At 32.0% G+C, this 18,568-nt stretch overlaps 1 protein-coding gene across 1 annotated transcript in view; it reads left to right on the top strand.

Moving 5' to 3' along the window:
* COL24A1 (collagen type XXIV alpha 1 chain) overlaps positions 1-18,568 on the top strand; it is a 421,320-nt gene that overhangs the window by 117,662 nt on the left and 285,090 nt on the right. The window contains exons 15-16 of the mRNA XM_081305079.1: positions 14,036-14,089; positions 16,034-16,078. Of these exons, the coding sequence (XP_081161205.1) occupies positions 14,036-14,089; positions 16,034-16,078 (99 nt within the window). The remainder of the gene's footprint in view (positions 1-14,035; positions 14,090-16,033; positions 16,079-18,568) is intronic.

The following is an 18,568-nucleotide window of genomic DNA, read 5'->3' on the forward strand; positions in this document are numbered from 1 at the left end:
CTACTTTTTCTTCTGTTAGGTACAGGGGTCTCTGTTCTGGGCCTAAGTTTTGATTCACATTGAGTTGAGTTTTGTGCAGCTAGTTGAGTTTATTTTGTAGTATGAACTTTTTAGTTGTGAATTCTTCTAACTCTTATTAACATGGAAGGTTTTTGTTTTATCTTTAATTCTGAAGCTTAATTTTTTTGGATATAACATTCTTGGTTGGCATCCATTTTTTTCCAGAGCTGGTTTATATTATTCCAAGACCTCTTAGTTTTTAGGGTCTGGTTTGAGAAATGAGCTGAAATTCGGGGGTTAACCTCTGAATGTGACCTGTCATTTTTCTCTAGGCACTTTTAAAATTCTGCCCTCTTTCTATATATTAGGCATTTTCATAATAATACATGTTGGTGTGGGTCTGTTGTAATTTTATATAATGGGAGCCCTGCATGCCTCCAGTATTTGATTTTCAATTTCATTCTTAAGGTTTGGGAAATTTTCTGGTATTATTTCATTTAAAAGATTTTACATTCCTTTATTTTTTACTTCAGAACCTTCATCTATCCCTATGAAACTTAAATTTGGCATTTTCAGGTTATCTTATATTTCTTGAAAATTCTGTTCATGGTCTCTTTACATCTTTTCTTCATGATCAACTTTATTTTCAAGATTATATGCTTTGTCTTCATTGCCAAAAACTCTGTCTTCCAAGTAATATAGTCTATTGGTGATATTTTCTATTGAATTTTTAATTTGGATTATTGATTTATTCATTTTGAGGATTTCTGATTGATTCATCTTCAGGATCTCTGTCTCTATATTGAAGTAATCTTTCATTTCTTGTATTTTATCTTTGATTTTATACTTATATCATATTTTACCTCATGGATAGGCTTACCCATGAACTTTCTAAACTCATTCTCTAACATTTCCTCCATTGTGATGTCAATGGAGTCTGTTCTTGAGGCATACTGGGATGGTTAGGGATGCTTTTCTATATTGTTTGTGTGTCTACCCATCTATCTGAATGGATCTGAAGGAGCAGAGCTTTTACCCTACAAACCTGTAGTGACCTGTTGGTCTCTAGTACTTCATAAATTAAAGGAAGCCAAATAATAGTAATGATCTATGTAAATAATGTATATCAATAAACTAAGTACTTAATTCCTATTATGACATATATAATGTTAATTGACACAATAAATAGAATTGGTGGAATCAGCAATTTCTGTCAATAATAACAGTAAGTGATCATGTATTGTGTCTGGCATAAAATCAAACATTTTATTTAAATTATATTTGATTTCCACAGTATTAATTATTATTATAAGCATTAGTGGTGTGCTCTGGCATTATATAAATCAATTAATGATGAAGGATTTCAAGAGTAGAGTTAATTAAGAGGAAAGATGAAGAGAAAGAGCTGGAAAGGGTTCACAGTTTCAATAGGTAAATGTGGGAAGTGCAAAAGTGAGTAGGATGTGATAGTTAGAGGAGCAAGGAGAAAAAATAGAAGTAAAAAATTAAAATAAGAGTGAAAGAACAATAGAATTTGGCTGTTAGCAAGAGAAAAGGGAGAAATAGAAACAAGGGGAACAGAATAGTACAGAAGACAATACAAAAAAATCGAAATAATCAAAAACTCTCTCAACAGACAGAGCAAAGAAAAATAACTACCTTCAGAAAATGCTAGAAATAAGAAAATAGAAATATATATATATATATATATGTATATGTATGTCAATATATGTATATATATGTCAATGACTCATTCAGCATGCTAGGAAAAATGAAAGAATCTTGATGAAAAACTAAGGAGTCATTTTTGTTGTGGTGAACACAAAAGTCAATGAGAATATATGTTCACTGTCTTTGCCCAACTGGTTTTCTTTCCATTTCTCTTTCTTCTTAAGGTATGTACTGGTGCAAGATTAGGGAACACGGATTGTCAACTCCTTTCTTTTTATTGTGTTGCTTACCAAGATGCCTGTTGGACTTCAAAAACCTTTGCTTCCCTTCTGGGTAGTAAGATGAAGTTTCAGATGGGAAATGCTCTCAGCTCCTCTCCAGGGTGAAGCTGCAGCTGGGTTCTATGAAGTGTTAGTGAAGGAGGCACTCTCAGGGTAGAGCTTAGGTCTACTGAGGCCCCAAGTGCTTTATTGAGAAGCTAATTCTCTGAAGAATTTAAATCAGTGCACCCTTAGAGCCCATCAGATGCCAAACTGTGCTGGGAGACCATACCCCAGGATCCTCCTCAAGGATCCACTCCTAGGACAAGGGAGTTCCCTCCAGCTTGCCACTTCCATTGCTCACAGGTATCTTCTCAGCCCCTTGGGGTCCATTCCCAAGTACAATCACACCTCAAACCTGCCAATTCAGGGTTTTTTTTTTTTTTTTTTTGGTACTGGAGATTGAACCTAGAGCAAATCCCCAGCCATTTTTTCCATTTTATTTAAAGAAAGGATCTCACTAATTTGTGTAGTTCCTTTCTAAGTTGCCCAGGCTGGCTTTGAACTCATGATCCTTCTGCCTCAGCCTCCCAAGTCACAGGAATTACAGGTGTGCACCACTGTGCCTGGCTTTTCGGCTCACTGCAGGTGGTTCTGTGTTCTTTACTGTGTCTCAGGTTCTCCCAGCGTGGATGCACCTGTCCATTCATATTCTTAACCTGCTTCCTTTCCAGCCTCTTCTGAGCACAGATACACCCAACCTCCCTGACTTGTATTCCCCGGAGCAAAATACTCTCATACCTAATTTTCCCCAAATTTTGCTAGGCTCCAATTATTTCACGTGGCTGGTGCCTGCCTGCCTGTGCTGTATATTTGAGCTAGCCCTGTTTTCCCCAAATCAAGTTCTCGGTTCCTGTATCTGCCAGCTGTGGCAGTGTGTTCAGCTCAATGTGGCCCCTTCCTCAGTTCTCCATGGACAATTCCCTTTATATTTTTTGAGACATGGTTTCAACAACTTGCCCAGGCTGGCCCCAAATTTGCAGAGTGCCTGCCTCAGTTGCTGGGATTTCAAGTTGCAGGGATTAAGAGCATGCACCACTCCTCTTGTCTCCCCCTTAAATTTTCTCTTATTATAAACAAAATTGTCTTCAATTTTTTCATTAAGGGCAAACATATTAGCCATTTATCATTGGATAGTTAAATATTATATGTTCTATTTAAATTTAGGTTACTAAAACACCATGAAAAACATAGTCACTAGTATTTTAAGCATAAAAGGAAAAGATCATTTGATAATATTTGAAGTGGAGAATACTAGATTTGTGAAATATGCATATGCATTTTTTCTTGGTAATTAATTAAATTATATGTGCTATTTGATGTTATATGTGAAGTAGATATTTAAATATAGAAATGGAACTAAAATCGTCATAAAGAAGATGGCAGACACCTGTGCATTACTGTATAATAACACACCAGATCCTCTTTCTTCTAACTATAACTTAAAACCTATTGATGGACATTTCCCAGTCCAAAATAACATATTGTTTTTTGTTTGTAACTTTTATTAATATTGCTCTTATTATTTTATGGTGTTAAATATTGAACTCGTGTCCTTGCATGTCAAGTCCTATCCCCCTAAAGGTATACTCTGAACTTATTTATAGATTTTAAAGAGAGCTTATTCCTTCATATTTTAGGTAGATGGTAGTGTTCAGTCTTATTGCACATGGAGTTGAACATGATTTGGTTGTAAATAATTATTGTAATATAAAATTTTAAAAACAGTAATAACTCAGCTTTCTGTAAAATTGTACACTTAATTTTTTTTTTAATTTATTGTTGGTCATTCAAAACATTACAAAGTTCTTAATATATCATATTTCACAATTTGATTCAAGTGGGTTATGATCTCCCATTTTTACCCCGTATACCGATTGCTGTATCACATCAGTTACACTTCCATTGATTTACATATTGCCATTCTAGTGACTGATGTATTCTGCTGTTTATCCTATTCTCTACTATCCCCCTTCCCCTCCCCTCCCCTCCCCTCCCCTTTTCTCTCTCTACCCCCTCTACTATAAATCATTTCTTCACTTGTATTATTTTTCTCTTACCCCTCCTTTCCTCTTATATGTAATTGTGTATGACCCTGAGGCATTAAAGTCAGTGAAACTAAGGCTAGGAATTGATAAAAGCAATTCATTTTATGTATTAAATATGATAATGGCACTCTTTACAGTCAATATACTGACAGTAATAGGAATGAGAACTATAAAATCTGAGTTCAGGTCTTTCTAAATATTAATCAGGACAAGGTCCTTTGGACTACAGAATTCGGTTTTCAGCTATATACTAAGTTCCATGTTTGGTATTAATAGTTTATAAAAAATATTAATTATCATCATCTCATATATGAAAATAGCACAGTAACATAGAGAAGTAAAATTCTTTCCAGTATTTTCCAGTGATTTAGGAACATTTCTAAGCTTAGATTTGGGAAGATGTTACTGTAAATCATGCTTATACTTCTGGCCAAATGATCACTTACTTCCCTGAATAAACACTAAGCATGGAATTAAGTCACTGTGAACTTAGTGATGTCTATTTTTTTCTTACAAATAAGAAGTGTCCTCTCCTAGACAGTATAAATATATATTGAAATGGACACATTCCAAAATAACATATTGTTTTGGCCATTCAACAGATAATTATTTTTTTTAAAAGAGGTAATTATTTATTATTTAGAATCATGTTGGCTTTTCAAATTTAACATTTATCTTAAAATTTATTTCTATTTAAATCTTACTTCCAAGAAAACTCTTTTTCCCAAAATAAAGTATTGTATTTATTCACTGTTTACAGATATAGTTGCTATTTGTAACATGTTTCTTTGTGTTTTTTTTAACCAGTACCATTAGTTTGGATTAAAATAACTTTTTGTTAGGAATTTGGTATATTTTATAATCAAAGCATGTTAAAATATATATATATTAGTGAAATTATTTCCTTGGCCTTAGGTTATTGGCTGAGATTCTTTTTTTTTTTCTTGTATAGAGGAATATATTTTTTCTTCCTTATTCTTGATTTCAGGATCTTTACTAATGTAGTTAGTAATCTGTACAGTTATTCTTGAAGACCTCTTGTGATCACAGTTACATTTTAGACCATTCATGTGTGTATGTGTGCTTTTGAATATTGAAGTGGTGTAATTCTTACTTCCCTCCTCTTCACTCATTTATATGGATCAAAACCCATATTACAAATTAATATTAGAGGACAACTATAGGACTGTAGGGACCTTCTACAAACCAGCCTTTGAAAATGGAGAACCCAAGAGGCTACTATTAACTCATCCTCTTCCATCTGGATATTTGAGTTCAACTAAAGTTCACTCTCCAGAGATCTTGAATAAAACGAGGTAGCAAACAGTCTTTACTGGTCACAGCTCTTTAAACATCATAATGCTACTGTTCTATTTTATATCTTTACTGTCATTATTTAAAAAACTTGTTGGAACATATCTGATATGATCCAGCTTCTTTAAAAGCATCAAGCTATCATTAATTCATAATAGAAAAGAATAGTGTTTAAGAAAAATGTGGAAGTTGGGAGAGAGTATTTGCATGTATTCGATAACTTCAAATTTCATATTCTTTTTCTAATTGCAAGTAGCTACCTCTTTAGTGCAAAGATTCTGAACTTCATTCTGTAGTGCCACAGACAGGAAATTCTGTAGTTGCATTAAAAAATCATTTGCAGGACTCTGCTTGATTTAATCAGTAGTCTCTTTCTTGTACTTCATTGGCCATGCAAATTTTTGTGTCTCCAAAGATCTGAAAAATTTATGTCAAAACTGGTTTGACAGGATTGAAGATAAACATGAAATTGGAAATGGGATTTACTCTCAACACCACCTAGAAAACTGTTGTAAAAATATAGATTTTTCAGACCTAACAGAATAAATTATAAGTAATCAAATCTTACTACATTTTAAGTTTGACAGAGAGCAAAACTATACTGAGTTTCCTTTCTATGAAGACAAAAATATCACAGCCTTAGAATAGTGGACAAAATAATACCCTTAAGGCACCCAGACTTCAGCAGTGTTTACTTTTCTAACTATAAAAAGGAGCCTCTCCTCTTTTCTCATATATCTTTCTACTTTTCTAACTATAGAAAGGAGCCTCTCCTCTTTTCTCATATATCTTTCTGTTGGAAGAGTCTATTTGAAGTAAACTGTATTTTGGCTTCTTACTCCAGTGTTAGAATTTCAGAATATAAGATCCTTCTGTTTGACATCTGTTATTAGTGTCTATACTTAGCCCCAGACTATTTTAGATACCTATTGCTCAGAAGTGTTTCAAATACGTACATTTTATAGAGAATTTAGAGACAGTGCTTTCTTTGTTTCAGGGAAAATTTGCAGTTAATTAAATTATAAAGAGAGTACTACTATCTAGTAGAGTATCATGGAAAATTGTCACTAATTTTTAAGTGATTCTGCCTCTTTCAGTAAGACTATACTTTTTGGATTCTATCTTACTAGAAGTAGTCTAGTAACTATATCTGACTAACTGTAGTATGACAAGATATATGGAAGATCCAGGATGTTGAGTTAACCCTCTACAAGGTTAGGATAAACACTAAGAGGTGGAACACCCCATGAACTATATAGGTGATAATTTGGAATAAGTCCAATTAGATCTTGATTCCATAGAAATGTTGACACAATCAGTTGGAAATTTAATCGGGTAATTATTTTCAGTATATATAACATACAAGAAAACTCAGAGAACCTGATAGATTTTCAAAATCAGAAGTATGGCAGTTAGGCCTACCTTGGGTTTAGGGCTGTATTCTCTTTGAGGGAAAATGGCAATCTCATTTTTGGAGATGTGGCATATATATACAATGGAATATTACTCATCAATAAAAGAGAATAAAATCGTGGCATTTGCAGGTAAATGGAGGGACTTAGAGAAGATAATGCTAAGTGAAGTTAGCCAGTCCCCAAAAACCAAATGCCAAATGTTTCCTTTGATATAAGGAGGCTGACTCATAGTGGGATAGGGAGAGGGAGCATGGGAAGAATAGATGAACTCTAGATAGAGCAGAGGGGTTGTAGGGGAAGGGAGGGGGCATGGAGTTACTAATGATGGTGGAATGTGATGATCATTATTATCTAAAGTATATGTATGAAGACATGAATTGGTATGAATATACTTTATTTTATTTTATTTTTTAAATATTTATTTTTAGTTTTAGGTGGACACAATATCTTTTTATGTTTTTATTTTTATGTGGTGCTGACGATCGAACCCAGCGCCCCATGCATGCCAGGCGAGAACGCTACCGCTTGAGCCACATCCCCAGCCCAGTGAATATACTTTATATACAACCAGATATATGAAAAATTGTGCTCTATATGTGTAGTAAGAATTGTAATGGATTCCACTGTCATATATAAATAAATAAATAAATAAATAAATAAATAAATAAATAAATAAATAAATAAATATAAATTTTTAAAAAGGAAATTCTATCACAGGGGAAAAAAAAAGAAAGAAAAAGGCAGATTCCAGTTCTTAGATCTGAGTACCAGGTGATGAACTGTCTTCAAGAATAGGCCAGGAACTTCAATCTGAGAGTGGAGTTCAGATTAGCTGAACCTGGGCTACAATCACTCAAATTTCTACTGAAGTTTAGTTTTAGTCTCAGCCATGAGGACAGGCTTGACTTTTGAAGTGTGGATCAAATTGTCCAAGCTGTATGGAAAAGAATGCAGACTTGGATCATCACAGAGCCTTTCACATTCCACCCTTTTCTGCAGTGATCTTGTCTCATTTTTGAAGGATTTTAAAATACCAATGTTTCTTTTTTTTGGTACCAGAGATTGAACCGACAGGTGCTTAACTACTAAGCCACATCTCCAGACCAGTTTTTTTGTTGTTTTGTTTTTTGAGACAAAGTCTCGCTAAATTGCTCAGGGTTTTGCTAAATTATGAGGCTGGCTTTAGACTTGTGCTCTTCATGCCTCAGCCTCCCGAGCCAATGAGATTATAGGTGTGCACCACGGTCCTGGCAAAATACCAGTATTTCTTGGTAGTATGTGTTTGTGTGTAGAATGTATAGAAATAATGTCTAACTGTAGGCAAGTTATCTGATCTCTTTTCATTGCTTAGTCTTGGAAAAAAGATGTGTTTCTATTAATATTAGTAATGTCTGTTTACTATACTTTTATTTATAAAATATTGTTCTGAATATATTTTTATTATCACTGTTTAGTGATGCTTTTCTTTTATCTCTGTTAGATTAAATTTGTTATTTTTAAACCTTACCTCAGAAAGAAAAAATATGTTATCTAGAAGAATTTGCACTGCTTTTATTTTTAAAAATTCTGTAAATGTAGTCATTATAACCTTTTGATGGTAAGTTTGTTCCTCACATTTTTATAATTATTTTTATGCATTATTTTTTGTAATTTCTTTGCAGAGCTAAGAAAATACTTTTTTTTCTCCAAACCCTGAACAAGAAGTTTTCTCTTGCTTAAAGATATTTAAATATTCTACCAAATATAGTATCTATGAATATCCTAAAATATTAACACCACATATATATTCAGGTGTACCAGGTGAATATACTTCTTTTGGATTCAGTGTTTGATAACAGTACCATAGTTAATCCCACGCAAGAGAAAAACTTGCTCTGGGCTGTGCACTTCAGAGGGTTCCACATATTGCAAACAATAAATGTATAAAATTTGTATAAAATGTATAAAAAAGCACTTGAGTATCACACAGTATCTAGCACTTCACATTGGAATAGCATGCTGTATAACTTTAGACATCTTTCTTGTTACTATGTATTAATTATCTATTACTATATGACAAGTTACTCCAAGTACAGTGATACAAAACATCGATAAATATACATGTTATTTCTTAGATTCTATGAGCCAAGAATTAGTAGATCATTTGGGTGACTCTACCTTTTGATTTTACAGTCAAGATTTTGGCTGAGGCTACAGTCATCTGAAGACTTTATTGGGGCTAGAAAATCTACTTTTAAAGTGTTTTACTTACTGGCTGGAAACTTAATGCTAGTTATTGGTGGAAAGCCTGACTTATTCCACAGACTGCTTGAGTATCCTCAAAATGTGGCATTGTCTTCCCCCAGAGTTAATGGAGAGTTGATAGTTTGTAAGCACAAGGTGGAACCTCTAGTGTTTTTTATGGCTATGCCTCAAAAGTCATACACTGTTAGGTAGCCATAATTCATGATGGGAGGGGACTACCCAAAAGCATGAAAACCAGGAAGCAGAGATCACCAGTGTTTGTTGTTGAGGTTGGCTACTGCAATTTAATAATGCTTATTAAAGAAATTTTGCATATCTCTTGCCTGTATCTTCAAGTCTGGATGCCATGAAGATTTGTAGTTGGAACTTTTGCTGACACTGAAAAGAAAAATGCTTGAGATAGTGATGAGGATTTGGTCAGGTAGTATAAACACTAAGGTGAAAGGAAAGATAAAGCAGTTATCTAATGTTTCTCTCAGTTTGAATATAGGAGAATTTTGCATGATAAATTATTATTTCCTAGTAATTCAAAGTTTCTATTTTCCTGCTTCTCTCTTTATTTGTATTTGATTTCAGAGGCAATATGTGATATTTGTAGTAGTTACACTTGGGAACTAAGAAATATTTTGCATTAAACAACTGATATTCTTAAAATTTGCATTTATATAAGTATCAACATAAAATTTATGAAACATGATAAAAATTCTTTACATTGGCAACCCGATAAATACAGAATGCTTGAATAATAGTTTTAAAGTGTAAGTATTTAATAAGTAAAAAATGTGAAAGGTAAATATAAACATTTAAATATATTTAATTTTGATATTCATTAATTAGGACTTGCAATAGAAAATAGAGTAGAAAATCTTCAAAGAGGTAGCCTAATTAAATTTTTAGAAGCTTCGGCTGGGGTTGTGGCTCAGCGGTAGAGCCCCCGCTCAGCATGTGCGAGGCCCTGGGTTCGATCTTCAGCACCTCATAAAAATAAATAAAATAAAGGTATTATGTCCAACTACAACTAAAAAATAAATATTAAAAAATATTTTAAAAAATTTTTAGAAGCTAGAAACTGTGAGTACACATATTGATCATTACCTACAATAAAATTTACAAATAAGACTTTTATACAATTCTCGACTTAAAGAAGACAATTAACAATTTTATCAGTTTTCTATTTCTGATGCTATTTAACAGATGCTAGAAACTCAACAGCTTAAAACTGCTCAACAGTTTTCATGGGTCACAAGTTGAGGTACTACCTAACTAGGTCTTCCACTTAGATCATAAGACAGCAAAGTTTCATCTGAGCTGCATTATCATCTAAAGGTTTGACTTCCAAGCACATTCACAGCATGGGAAGAAGATATTTCCTTGAGGTTGGAGAACTGGGAGCCTTGGCTTTTTTCTTCCTCTTGATTAATAGGCCATCCTTAGGTGCCATAGACTATTGGTTCCTAGAGGTCTTGCCAACAGGCTTCCCCAAAACAACTGCTTACTTCATAAGTTTAACAAGGAAACTAAGATAGATAGAGTGTTATATAGTTTAATATAAACCCAGCAGTGACATCCTATCACCTTATATTCTTTTTGTTAGATGAAACAAGTCATTGGTCACCTTATATTCTTTTTGTTAGATGAAACAAGTCATAGGTGCTGTCCATACTCAAAGGGAGAGAATATCAGACAAAAGGATAAGTCATTAGAGATCACTTTAAATTCTGTGTACTAAACTCATCAGTGGAAATGAGGAAGAAAATTATTCACAAGTTGAGATCAGATGAAGTTCCTGAAATTTCATGTTCTTTATGACATAAAACTTTATAACTTATTAAAACAAAATGTAAAAAGGAGAACTAATTACAACAGAGAAGCAATGATACAACTCTGTCATGCCTATTGGAAGATGAAACTGGCAAATGGGCAAAAGTGAAAATTCTGGAGATTTCCTATCTCTATTTGATATTAATACTGGAAAATGACTATTATATCATTTGGCAATGTTAAGATATTTCTAGGAAAGCATAATTTTGACTTGAATTAATGATTATGATATTCTACAGGGGAACATGACATAAAATATAATATTTCATTGTTACAAATTTTTTCAAGTAGAGAAAATATAGAATCTATCTTTTATATACCAAGATCAAAAGCAAAGTATATTGTTACTACTATTTCATATTTCCAACAAATCCTAAAGATTTTTTTTGGTAATGAAGAAATATGGTTGCAAACATTTAGATTTATGATTAAAACAATATGGAACTTCATCTCATTGGAAAAATGTGTGTGTAGTTACTATTGAAATAACAACTGAATAGACATGTAACAAACGATGAAATATTCAACAATATAGACATTGGAATGATGTTTTTTAAAGAAAATTTTCTAATATATAGCCAAATGTAATGGTGTTTTATGATATTAACTGTATAACATTTAATAAATCAAGAATTATCTAGAATTAGAAATCATTTTTGAGTTGAAATAATGATCAACATGTAAATAGAATTAAAAGATGATAAAATTATGTCTATCTAGATTAGAGAATTAAGAAGGAAACAAAATGTTTAATGTATAGTAAACTGAAAAGATACATAATACATAAAACTTTAAAGTAGATTTTATTCAGTTCAGCTAAATTGTTTCAATGACAAAGTCAAGATGAATGGCTAATACTTATTACACATGTTGTTGAATTAACAGAAGAAAAAGGGGAAGTTAAAATTAACAAGTTTTAGTGTTTTCATAATGATTATAGCAAGTACAGGTTTTATTAAAAAAGTGAAGAGCTGAGCACACTTCTCCTCCTTCTCTCTCTAAAGTAGGGAGAAATCAGTAATTTTGTGGAAGCTAAACCAAAGAGCAACTTCTCCAGGTGGATGAGGTGAGAAGGGCATCCCAAATATCACATCTTTTTGGCAATTTAGGAGAGTTTCCAAAAATGTTTTTGGTAATCCTGCACCTTTTTTTAGGCTGATTCTTTGTTTTTTTAAGAACAACTTTATTGAGATTTAATTCACAAACTATAAAATACATGATTTGATAGTATTTAGTACATCCAAAGGATTTTGTAGCCATCACACTAATTTTAGAACATTTTCATCACCATAAAAAGAAACCTAAGACTTGTCAACAGTCACTGTTTATTTTGCCCCTTGTTTCACTAGCCCTAAGCAACCACTGACTGATCTATTTAGTATTACTATTGATTTGTGTATTCTGGGTGTTTCACATTAATGGAATCATGTAATGTATCCCTCATTATTTTTAAACAATTTTTAAATTTGTTTTAATTAGTTATACATGACAGTACAATGAATTTATACACTTTGATATATCATATATAGATGGGATATAACCCTGTTCTTAATAAGGTTCTGGAAAACCTACTTATGATCTATCTTTAAAAATCACCTCTAATATTTCAAATTTATTACAGTATTTTCTTCTTCTTTTTCATTACCTGTACATCATAAATACTTTTAAATATCCATATTAGCTCATACTGTATAGAATGATGTATTGCAGATTTGTAAGCTTTCTGACAACAGAATTTGACTTCAAAGGACAATGAAAGCAAAATGCCTGCTTGAACATCAGCTGACTTTGAAAATGGAATGACTACAATATGTTTAATTACACAGATGGTTTTGCAATTATCTTCTGAATACAGAATAAGAAAACTACGCTTTTAATATGTGATTTAGAAACATCATCTATTTTGTTTCTGTTATTACACTATCTTCAACTTAACCCATTCATGTTTGTATTAAGGAACTAATGATATGGGGTGATTGGTTAAAAATACAATATTTAGTTGGCTTGCCTAAAGAAATTATAAGAATTGAATGATGTATGTTAATTTTTGTTATTCTTATGAATTTTTTTATGTTATTGAGGTATTTACATAGTAAGCCTTAAAAATTATTGTATAAAGCAGTGTTCTAAAATGAGCCTTAAAGTTGAAAAATCCAATGGCAAATCTTTAGGGAAAAAAGCACTAGTATCTAAAAGTAAGAGTAGCCAAGTACTGAGTTATTTTGCAATAGAATTCATAATGAGAAAGTTTGTTACTTTACTATCCTTCATGGTTTTACAATGTAGAATTCCCTGTAGGCATTTGGGAAGCTTTAATTTTCAGAGGCAACACATTTTGTTTTCAGTATTTCTCTGTGTTATGCCTTTCTCCATTAAAATTGTACTTAAAGAACTTCAGATTTGTGCATATTGTGTCTCAGAATGATGAGTGAAAGCATTCAGTAAACATAATAGACATGGGCTGGGGTGTAGCTCATTGGTGGAGCACTTGCCTAGTATGTGTGAGGCACTGGGTTCAATTCTCAGCATCACATGTAAAAAAATAAATAAAATGAAGATACATAGGCAACTAAAAAGATAAAATAAAATATATTTTGAAACATAATAGACAGGGCATAGACTCTGGAATCAGACTACTTCCATTCAGCTCTCAGACCCACCTATTTCTAGTGGTCTAACCTTTTGTGCAAGTGACTTAACTTCTTGTGCTTCAATTTTCTCAACTGCAATGTAAGGATATAAACACCCATTGAAGAGATCTTTCAGGAAGATGAAATGAAATGTGTATATATAATACTATATATAAAGTTCTTAGCATACGGTCAAGTGCTTCATAATAGTTATTTTCATCCTCTTGTGGTATAGGTATAGAAACAATGTAAAATAGCAGAAGTAACTAATGAATTGTCCAACTATAAATTTTGGTTATTTTCCCTCTCATTCATTGATTCTTTATATAATGGTAACAAAGCTCTATCTTTCCAACTTAGCTTTCTGTATATATTAAATGGTGTTTAGAATAATTTTTATAAAATACAGACATATTGCATTAAAAATCAATAAAATAACAACAACTGTTGCATTACAATGTAGTGATTAGGAAATAAATACTTTCTATTACTGAAGCCTTTTTAGAAAACACAGTAAAAATGACTTTATATTTCTTGGCTTTAATAGCATTCTTTCTCTTTCCCTGTGCCAGGGTTTTCCAGGTGACTTTGGAGACAGGGGCCCTGCTGGTCTTGATGGCAGTCCTGTGAGTACATTGTGATGGTCCAGGCTTACATTTCAACATCATTCATACTCCATCTGCACTTGCCATCTTCAGTATTATATTTCTGAATAAACAGTATCAATAAATTTTCATATCACTCTGCATACACTAAATTGAGAGTTTTCAACATGAGAATTAAACGAAAAATATTCTTATACACTTTTTTATGTCAGTCATTAAAATTAATTATTTTGTCCATGATGAGTGTCACTGCTAAAGTAAAATATTAAAAATATATGATCACAACACTGACTTTTTTATATGAAGGTACTAACAAGGTCATGTAAAACATGTGCACTCAGACCTGCCACTTATCCACCTTACTTCTTAGTATTTTATAGAAATCTACTTTAGAATTTTTTATATGTCAATGCTCAGATTGGGAAAGAGTTACCATTCTAAACTAGTTTAATTATAGTATTAAGGAATAATGATGGATTGTTGTTTTTTACACTCGGTGAAATAGCTTCATTTTTTGCCTTCAAAGAGCATCTGATAGCTGTCCTCCCATCTATGCCAAATTCTTTTCATGAGATTTTAGAGTGAAAGAATCACCTGCAAAATCCTGATAGCATGAATTAGGAATAGTTCCTATAGTTAAATATAAGTGAACGCTTTCATCAACAGTTTGAAAGTAATTTCTTTTTAAATCTCTTTCCAAATTATAACTATGTAGCTAATTCAGTGAACTTAGATGAGGCTTCATTTGTTACAAATCATTAAAGATAAGAGAAGAATAGAACTGATTTACAAATAAGTTGTTAAAAACTTGGATGATATTTTAAGTGGAATATTTGCCATCTTTTTTTTTAACACATGATTCTGGGTAGCTTCCCATCTCAAGAATAATAAAGTAAGTAGTACTTAGGTTTTTAAAAAATATCATTTGTGTGTTTGCATACCTAGTATGAAACAATTTTATTTAATTTTTGTCAACTATATATACATTAAGTCTAGTAGGGCTGGATTCATAATATTTAAAACTTTCTTTTTGATATCTGCTCTTTATTTTAAACATATAATGCTTCTTGAGGAGCATTTTTGAATTTTTATTTGTATGAGTAAATTGCATATTTTTAGTTTACTGTTTCATAATTCTCTGTATATTATGTCTTTGTTTCAAAATAATTTGAAATGCAAGGGGTGTGGTTATTCTTATACCTTGGGCCACATAAAAATAATATGACACTGACATATTGTGTTCTTTCAAACAATGAAAACAAATATCATTTCTGCTTTATAAATAATAAAAATGAAGTTAGAAAGTTAAAAAAAGATTTTTCAAAAGAGGTGACTGTTTTAAACCATCTTTTTGTAATCTTATATGCTGACCATATGCCTTCTCATACAATATGTAAGCTAGTTATGTCTATAGTACTGCTTGCTGGAAGCATTCACTTCTTTTATTAAGTACATAAAAGGAATAATAATTCTGTATCCTATGCTTGGTGGTAGTGCTAGCATCCAAAATCATGCAGCCAACGATACTTCTGAAGAACAATAAATTGGCTCTGCAAATTTGCACTCCTCAGGAAGAAGCATGAATAAAGGAATTTCAGAAGTTAATGATAGTAGAAAATAAATTTTATATATTCTTTCTTAGAAATTGTTCCCTTCATCATCAGAAAATACCTTTAGTTGTTTGTAATCATATTTAATTAATTTTATTTGTTTATTAGTTGCACATGACAATACAATGATCTTGACATATCATACATTTGAATCAAATGAGGTATAATTTCTCATTTTTCTGAGTGTACAGGTTGCAGAATCACATTGTTATACAGACACATATATACATACAACAATAGTAGTGTCTATTTTATTCTGCTGCCCTTTCTATCCCTCCTTCCCTTCCCCTCCCCTCCCATCACTTCTCTCTACCCAATCTAATTTAATTAATTTTATATATTTATTTTATAATAGGGGCTTGTAGGTGGGATCGGTCCTCCAGGGTTTCCTGGGCTTAGAGTGAGTATCATCACTAAATACTATCATTGTCATGAAACATTTTATTGAATAATTTATATTCATTAGATGTATTATAAAAACGCAGGAAAATAAGTTTTACTGTCATTGTTGATATCAGCCTTATTCAATGTATTTTTCAACCAAATAAGAAAATTATAGCAGTAGTATAAATGAAAACATTCATCATATTTTATGATATGCTAAAATAATACTTGTTTTTCCATTCCAATTGTGTTCATGTATTTATGCCTGTTAGATTAAAGATCTTAGTCAGGACTCAGTCTCTTAAAAAATATAAGACATGGAATAGCCACTTTTTTCCTTTGAGATAATCTTCCACACCATCCAATTTGGAGATTGACTTGAACAAAAACACATGATAACTATAGACTTTATTTTGTGGTATAAAATTGAACAAATGGTTAGGAAAGTCTCCTTGAACAAAGGTAGAAGCTAGACTTCACCAATGCCATTAAACAGTTTAATACCTAATTGACATGCTAAAAAATACAAGAAACTATTTGTCCACTTAGCCAGTTTTTATACAGTGTTTTCTCAAGGCACAGTTTAGCAGGAATAATTCTGTGGAGGCCAAAACAATGTAGTCCAGATATGTAGCTTTCAAATAAATTTTAGATTATTCATTGGAGTGAGCAGACTGCTACTTACAATACAGCTTCATAAATAAATATATTTCTCTCAGCAAGTTTATTATTCGTGATAGGGGTATAAAATTCAGATATTTTATGTAAATTTATAGCCTAAGTTTTAGCATTCAGCTGAGCTAATGGCAGGATTGATACGTGTTTATTAAATGTAAGTAGCCTAATGAGAAGAGACTCTTAAAAAAAAAAAAACGTTTTCATTAGTACATTATTCATAATAGTGGGTTTTGTGTTTCTAAATCTTACTGGTTCTTTTTAGTTATGTATGACAGTAGGATTCATTTTGATATAATTATAGAAGCATGGCATATATCTTATTCTAATTCAGTCCCCAGTACCTCTCCTTCCCCTTTCCTTCCCCAACCCTCTGATATCTTCCCTCTACTGATCTATCTGCCATTTACCCAATGTTTTTTTCTTAACTAATTTCTTGTGGATATACACTGTGGTATACTAATATATATACATAGGATTGTTATGTCAGATTCATTCCACTGTCTTATCTTTTTCTATCCTTCCTCCCTTTCCTTCATTCCCCTTTGTCTAATCCACTGAACTTCTATCGCCACCTACCATTATTGTGAGTTAGCTTCCACACATCAGAAAAACATTTGACCTTTGGGTTCTTTGGGGGATTGGCTTATTTCACTTAGCATGATAGCTTTCAGATACATCCATTTACTAGCAAATATCATAAAAATCATTCTTCTTTATGGCTGAGAAATACTCATTATGTATATATGCTACATTTTCTTAAAGCAAACTATCTATATCTGTATCTATATTTATACAAAAGTGGGATGTGATCAGTAGCAGAGGTAAAATTTTCCTTAAAAATTTAAAGCTTGCTTTAACTTATGAAGTAGGTAATTAAATCTCCAGAATTTTATACCATAAATTACACCCATAATATTTTTAGACCAAATTTGGACATAGGTCTTCGGACTTATTTAGTATTTTTTCTCCAGCCTTGAATTGCCCCAAAGCACAAGGTAACAGCTTGATAAAATAAATAAGTCAAGACTTCAGTTATTGGTACTGGGGTAAAATTAAAGTCAGCCTAACAAGATTTAATGTGCCATCTTGGGATGACATGCATATAGGATTTAGACTCAAGAAGGCTAAGTGAGTCTAAGACATCTTAACCTTTCTCTTGCATGTTAGTAATATTAATAGTAGTAGTAATTATAAAATTAGCAATAGCATCTCACATACATTGTTGTCATATAATTCTCCAAACAACCCAGGACCAGTTAGTTTATAAGTATTTAACCCAGATTTAAGCCAGATACTCAAACTCCATAGTCCAAAATTTTGTGTGCTTTACCACTTCCTTAAAATTTATTCTTCCTTTATGATATGCTAAAATAATAATTGTTTTCCATTCCAATTGTGTTCATGTATTTATATCTGTTAGATTAAAGATCTTAGTCAGGACATAAAGTGTATATTGTCTAACTCATGAAATTTTTTAAAGTCTAAGTAAAGGTGGAATGGATCAGTTTGCTTTTTTGTGTCCTCAGGATAGAAAAAAGCCTGTAAGCAGCAGTCAGACCTTATCAATGGGTAGGTGAAAGGAGTTAGACTAAAATATGCAGTTAATAATTCTTAATTAATATATTAATATTAAGTTGATTAGCTAAAATCTTCTGTAACTACTCTTAGGGTTAAGACCAAAATTAGTGTGGCCCGGCTTTGGTTGGTTCTTATCTGCATCTTGAGGACATATTCTTTGTGCATAAGAAAAGTTTGTTCACTTTTCAGTAGTGTCTCTATTACAAAACCTTTGCATATCGAATGTCTACCTGAAATATTGTACCTCTAT

Source organism: Spermophilus citellus (assembly GCF_964194105.1).
Source record: "Spermophilus citellus genome assembly, chromosome: 9".
NCBI classification, from domain to species: Eukaryota; Metazoa; Chordata; class Mammalia; order Rodentia; family Sciuridae; genus Spermophilus; species Spermophilus citellus.